General features: G+C 35.1%; 1 protein-coding gene across 1 annotated transcript; it reads left to right on the top strand.

Moving 5' to 3' along the window:
* Window positions 1-525: 525 nt before the first annotated feature.
* Window positions 526-5,384, top strand: LOC127730725 (acyl-coenzyme A thioesterase 13-like). The gene is made up of 3 exons (XM_052239246.1): window positions 526-645; window positions 2,389-2,573; window positions 5,154-5,384. Exons 1-3 carry the CDS (start codon window positions 556-558, stop codon window positions 5,308-5,310), a joined length of 432 nt encoding a protein of 143 aa, XP_052095206.1. The 5' UTR covers window positions 526-555; the 3' UTR covers window positions 5,311-5,384.
* Window positions 5,385-5,748: the final 364 nt, after the last annotated feature.

The raw sequence follows: 5,748 nt of genomic DNA, 5'->3' as shown, positions 1-5,748 counted from the left end.
CCATTTTCGACTTTACCATTCTACTCAACTCAATAGAAAACATCTTAGTGATGTTGAAATTGTATGAAGTTTAATCTTTACAAAGTTCAAAAATAAGTTTGTGAATGTCCTATATAAAACACCATTTCCTATTGTCAAAGAACAACACTTTATATCTATATGAAATTCACCAGTAACACAAGGCTAAATACAACCATACTGCATTTGTATGTTAGTTATAAATTAGCAAAATTGATATGGGATACACTCGTCTAGTATAGCCACATTCATCACATCATGTGATTTAATAGTATCAAATACATAAATAACGGACAGTATATTTTCATTTTTTTACATTTTTTTCATTTGACCATATTAATGTCTCTGGATAAGTATAATAAACTGAAAATCAGACTGGTTTCCATGCCAATGACAACAAATACCTAACGTTCCAAGAGTTGATCATAGCATAGATGTATAAACCGTTTATACATCTATGATCATAGGTATCTCTTATTAACTTTTCGAATTACTTCTTTTTAGCAAAAAAGAGTTGTCGCTCTTTTATAATTGACCATGAGCGGAACACAAAAAGGATTGCAGTTTATAAAACAAGTAGTAGAAGCAAGCGTAACAACAAGATGTTTTGAAAGTGTGTTAAACAAGGTAAGTCGCAGTTGTAAGCTAAGGATCGGTAACTACAACGAGAACGCGATCTTTGACAGCCACACACACTCACAGTAAACTGACTTGTCTATGGGAGACAACTCCGACGTTTCTATATATTAAATTGTAATCAACCTTAATGAAAAGAAACGCTTTGCCAAAAATACTTATAATAACTAAACTCTATATAAAAATGATTTTTACCAAAATTTGAAATTCCTACTTGCAGTTGGAGGTATTTTGAGCAAATACTATTATAAGGAAAAAACATAGGTGTCCATGTACAAATGAACAATGATTCAAGTTGAACTCTTAAAAACAAAAATATTCACGTATCAACTTGACTTGACTTCAAAAAGTACTGGAGTAATATGCGACGTTGAAAAATAAGTTTTTTTATCATGTATTTTCCGTTTATGATTTATTATAAACTGTTTGTCCTGGTTACCATGGTTACAATGTTGTCAATGTTTTATTGAGAAACCCAAGAGCTCGTTGACTGGATCGACCTTTCCTTTTTAATTTTGTAAATCTTTCCCCCCGTTAGTTTTACTACATGGTTTGTAAATAAGAAACGTTCACTGCCTATTAATGGTTTCAGTAAAATCTAGTGGATGTTGATAAATAAACCGAATAAAACCAAGAAATGAAACAAAAACGAGGGGCCCGTGATCACGGTGACGATGCCAACACGTAGCTATGATGCATGATTTCCAAACTGGGAAACATTTAGAGCTTGACAAATGGAATAGCCAGAAAATTGGCCTTTAGATGTACGTCTTTTCTTTTGTTTAAAATTGTATTTGAATAAGTTTTAAAAAAAGAGGCTAAGGGGCCAGGATTTTTTTTAAAGGGGGGCGTAATTCCATAAAACGGATTATATACAAAAAAATTTGGACGATTCATGCTAAAATATCATATAAATCGTGAAAACATGATATTATAATTTGTTTTGACATTCAAAGGGGGCGTGCGTTCTCTACGCCCCCTTGATCCGCCACTGGAGGCGGAAGAAAAGGAACATCCAAACTCATAAGTCGAAAGCCAACTGACAACACGATCTAATTGAATTATAGATCCCTGATTTCGTTATCTTCATGTGAGTTGTATACACGAGCACGTGAGTTAAGACAGATCTGAATTTTAATCAGATTGACTGGCAACACTATAGCAAAAACGGAAAGACAAACAACAGTTTATAAAAATAAAACCAAAGACTGAGCAACACGAATCTCACTAAAAACCTGGGGGATCTCAGGTGGTCCGAAAGAGTAAGCAGATCCTGCTCCACACGTGGCAACCGCCGTATTTCTCTTGTAAGTACTAGATCTAGATCGTGACACCACCGAAAGAGACAACACAGAATTTGTAATTACCATTAGCAACACAACGGGTGCCACATGTGGAGCAGGATTTGCTTACCCTTCCGGATAAGTCTCGGTTGCTCTCGCAAAAACGTCATGATACTCAACGTAATATTTTATACATAAATCTACTGAGAAAAAAGAAATGTAGCCTTCAAGTTCACCATGAAATTTAATATGGGAAATGTCTTTTGTGTTGAAAATGTAAAAATAGCACCAACACAAGCGAAATTCGTCAATATTCTTGTCAACGTAAACATTTCCAGATTAATTATGGTGAACGTTTCGTAAGATACTAATCAGTTTATTTAATCTGTTAAATTTCTTCTGGATGTATTTACGTCATTTAATTTCCAGTTTGTTGGTATTGTGTTATCAGGTTAAAGTTATAACAGGTGGAAATGGACAATGCTTATGTGAAATGATCGTCACTGAAGATGATCAGAATCGTGGTGGCACGTTGCATGGAGGTATGACTGCGACATTAGTGGACGCTGTATCTACATGGGCGCTCCTTACATCAGAAAAGCAGGTAGCTGGAGTGAGCGTTGATATGGGAATATCGTAAGTAACAGAAAACTCACTATTGCTTCTCTGATGCTATCTTTTAATACGGTTCTACATAATAGGTCAAGTCATTTATTCCGAAATCTTAATTCGCATATAGAAATATGGTCATCCTAGGACTTCTCTCGATCGGCAATAAAATCATTGCTAAAATGGGGCGTTAGTTTGTCTGTGCGGAATGTATAATTTATACGTAGCCAAGTCTGATCGTAATGGTGACTTTAAAGCCGACTATACGGTATGGGTTTTTCTCATTGTTCAAGGCCGCACGGTTGCCTATAATTGCTTACATCCACTTTATTTGAACTTTGGAGGATGGTTGTCTCATTGGCAATCATACCTCATCTGCTTATTTTTATAAGTAGTCGAACTACTGTATCACTAGCCTGTCAACACTGAGGTTGTGAGTTCAAATCCCGCACGTGGCAGGTGCACTCGACGCCATTCTTAATTGATTAGGATTGTTAACTTAGTTTTGCTGCCGAAGGTCGTTGGTTCCCTCCGGACACTCCGGCTTCCTCTACCAATAAAAGCTAACCGCCACGAAATGACACAATAGTGTTGACAGTGGCGTTAAATTAAACACCAATCAATCAATCAATTAGTCTGAAGCATCATGTATGCTGAATGCTATGTTCTCTCCACATTGAAGAACCCTTGAAACAACTTTCTGAGGGGTTCATTTTCTCCCCATATTCAACATGCCCTTATTTTACAGTGGCAATCATTATTTCCAGCCCTTCTTTCCGCTCTGCATACATTGCAGAACCTACCTATTGTATTAATTGTTAAGTTTTTCTCGTCCTAATGGGGATGAAGTATCTGCCATTGGACTTTAGCTAACAACAAACAATCTGTCAGATATTCTGATGATCTAATAGGATATAGTTTTCTCTTTGGTGTTTATACGATGGACTTTCAAACCTTAAAACCACTCCATTCGTCGTCGTCGTCGTCGTCGTTAGCTTTTACAAAAATCTTCTCCTCTGAAACCACTGCGCCAAATTTAACCAAACTTGGCCACAATCTTCATTAGGGTATCTAGTTTAAAAAATGTGTCCGATGACCCCGCCAACCAACCAAGATGGCCGCCATGGCTAAAAACAGAACATCGGGGTAAAATGTAGATTTTGGCTTATATCTCTGAAACCAAAGCATTTAGAGTAAATCTGACAGAGTAAAACTGATTATCAAGTCAAGATCTATCTGCCCTGAAATTTTCAGACAAATCTGACAACCCGTTGGTGGGTTGCTGCCCCTGAATTGGTAATTTTAAGGAAATTTTGCAGTTTTTGGTTATTATCTTGAATATTATTATAGATAGAGATAAACTGTAAACATCAATAATGTTCAGCAAAGAAAGATCTACAAATAAGTTGCATGACCAAAATTGTCAGTCGACCCCTTTAGGAGTTATTGCTCTTTATAGTCAATTTTTAACAATTTTTCATAAATTTTTGTAATCTTTTACAAAAATCCTCTACTCTGAAACTACTGAGACAAATTTAACCATACTTGGCCATAATCATTATTAGGGTATCTAGTTTAAAAAAATTGTCCGATGACCCCGCCTTCCAACCATCATGGCCGACATGGTTAAAAATAGAACATAGGGGTAAAATGCAGTTTTTGGTTTATATCTCTGAAACTAAAGCATTAAGAGCAAATCTGACGGTAGCAAAAATGTTCATCAGATTTAGATTTATCTGCCCTGAAATTTTCAGACGAATCCGACAACCCGTTGTTGGGTTGCTGCTCCTGAGTTAGTAACTTTACAGAAATTTTGCAGTTTTTTGTTATTATCTTAGATATCATTATAATATCTAATATCTAATACTATTAATTATGATTTTAACCTTATTTTACATGATTTCCAAAGCATCAGTAAATACAGGTGAGCGACACAGGCTCTTGAGAGCCTCTAGTTTTAAATGTCAGCTTTCTAATCCATTGCCTACCTATCAGATACTTAATAGATGTTTTCTTCGTGATTTAGTAATGAGCAGTTCACTTGAGTTCAACTAATCACCCGAGTTTTTGTCGAGTGCTTTTATTGGTGAATTCCAACGAGGCGTTGCACTATCCATCAAAAGACCAAAGTGCCATATTTTATCCTAATACCGATTTTGATTGAAATACATTGCAGACTTTGCATAACTTTACTAGTACATTTAATTTTTATCATATCATAGGAGGATTCCCTCATAACCCCTTGTAACCCTGTTGGTATTGTTTTTCTATTCAAAATGTATAGCTTATATATTGTGTTATTGATCTCAAGTTAATGTAAATAACACCACAGGCACTTGTGCGCGAACCGCATTTTTATTTGTTTTAATGTTAATACATATCTTTTCATCAAAATTACTATAATACACCAGCTTATGTTTCTTTACTGAACACACTAGTTTTCTTGATTATTCCAACGCAATCATACATTAGCTGTATCTCAAACATGCCGGCCTCTACTTTCCACGTGAAATATTACTGACCGCTGTTATGAAATCAAGTAGATAAAACGGTTAGAGACTTCATGTTCAAACTTGACAATGTACTGATGACTGCTTCCTTTTTCAGATATATGAAAGCTGCCAAAGTTGGCGAGGAGATACTGATAGATGCCAAAACGTTAAGAGTTGGCAACAGACTAGCATTTTTGACCGTTGATATAACTAGAAAATCTGACGGAACATTACTAGCTCAGGGAAAACATACTAAGTTTATAGGATCATGACCTCTATTGGTTTGTTTAAATCTTAATTTACACTTTAAAAAAAACTATTAGAAATAAAAGACTATCATTGTGAATTAAGTCTATAATTTAACCTAACCGATGATACTCACCATTCCAAAACATATTATACCAGTTTCATTGTTTTGTAAATTTCAATGTTATATGTTCCTTGTTTCCCTTCATTTGCGACCATTTTCTCTAGTAAACGTATCACATGCCTTTTTAAGATTACATTAAGTTAATTAAATGCATGATGGATAATGGTATTATAAAAAAACATTGGACAGTATAACAGACCATACCGACTACCAATAACCGAATCCCCTTCGAGAGATTATTCTATCACATTTCATCATTATTTTGTTGCTTCACATATGTAAATATTTTTAAAATGTTAACCCCAAGGGTTGACTTTGTTGTAAAAATATAGTCATCTCT

The sequence above is a fragment of the Mytilus californianus genome, unplaced genomic scaffold, assembly GCF_021869535.1.
Source record: "Mytilus californianus isolate M0D057914Y unplaced genomic scaffold, xbMytCali1.0.p SCAF_1, whole genome shotgun sequence".
Classification (NCBI taxonomy): domain Eukaryota; kingdom Metazoa; phylum Mollusca; class Bivalvia; order Mytilida; family Mytilidae; genus Mytilus; species Mytilus californianus.
This window is presented reverse-complemented; position numbering and strand designations above follow the sequence as displayed.

Coding starts and splice junctions, on each gene's coding strand:
- LOC127730725 (XM_052239246.1), top strand. CDS start 556: ATGAGCGGAACACAAAAAGGATTGCAGTTTATAAAACAAGTAGTAGAA. Junction 646..2,388: donor TTGAAAGTGTGTTAAACAAG/GTAAGTCGCAGT, acceptor TTGTGTTATCAG/GTTAAAGTTATAACAGGTGG. Junction 2,574..5,153: donor AGCGTTGATATGGGAATATC/GTAAGTAACAGA, acceptor TTCCTTTTTCAG/ATATATGAAAGCTGCCAAAG.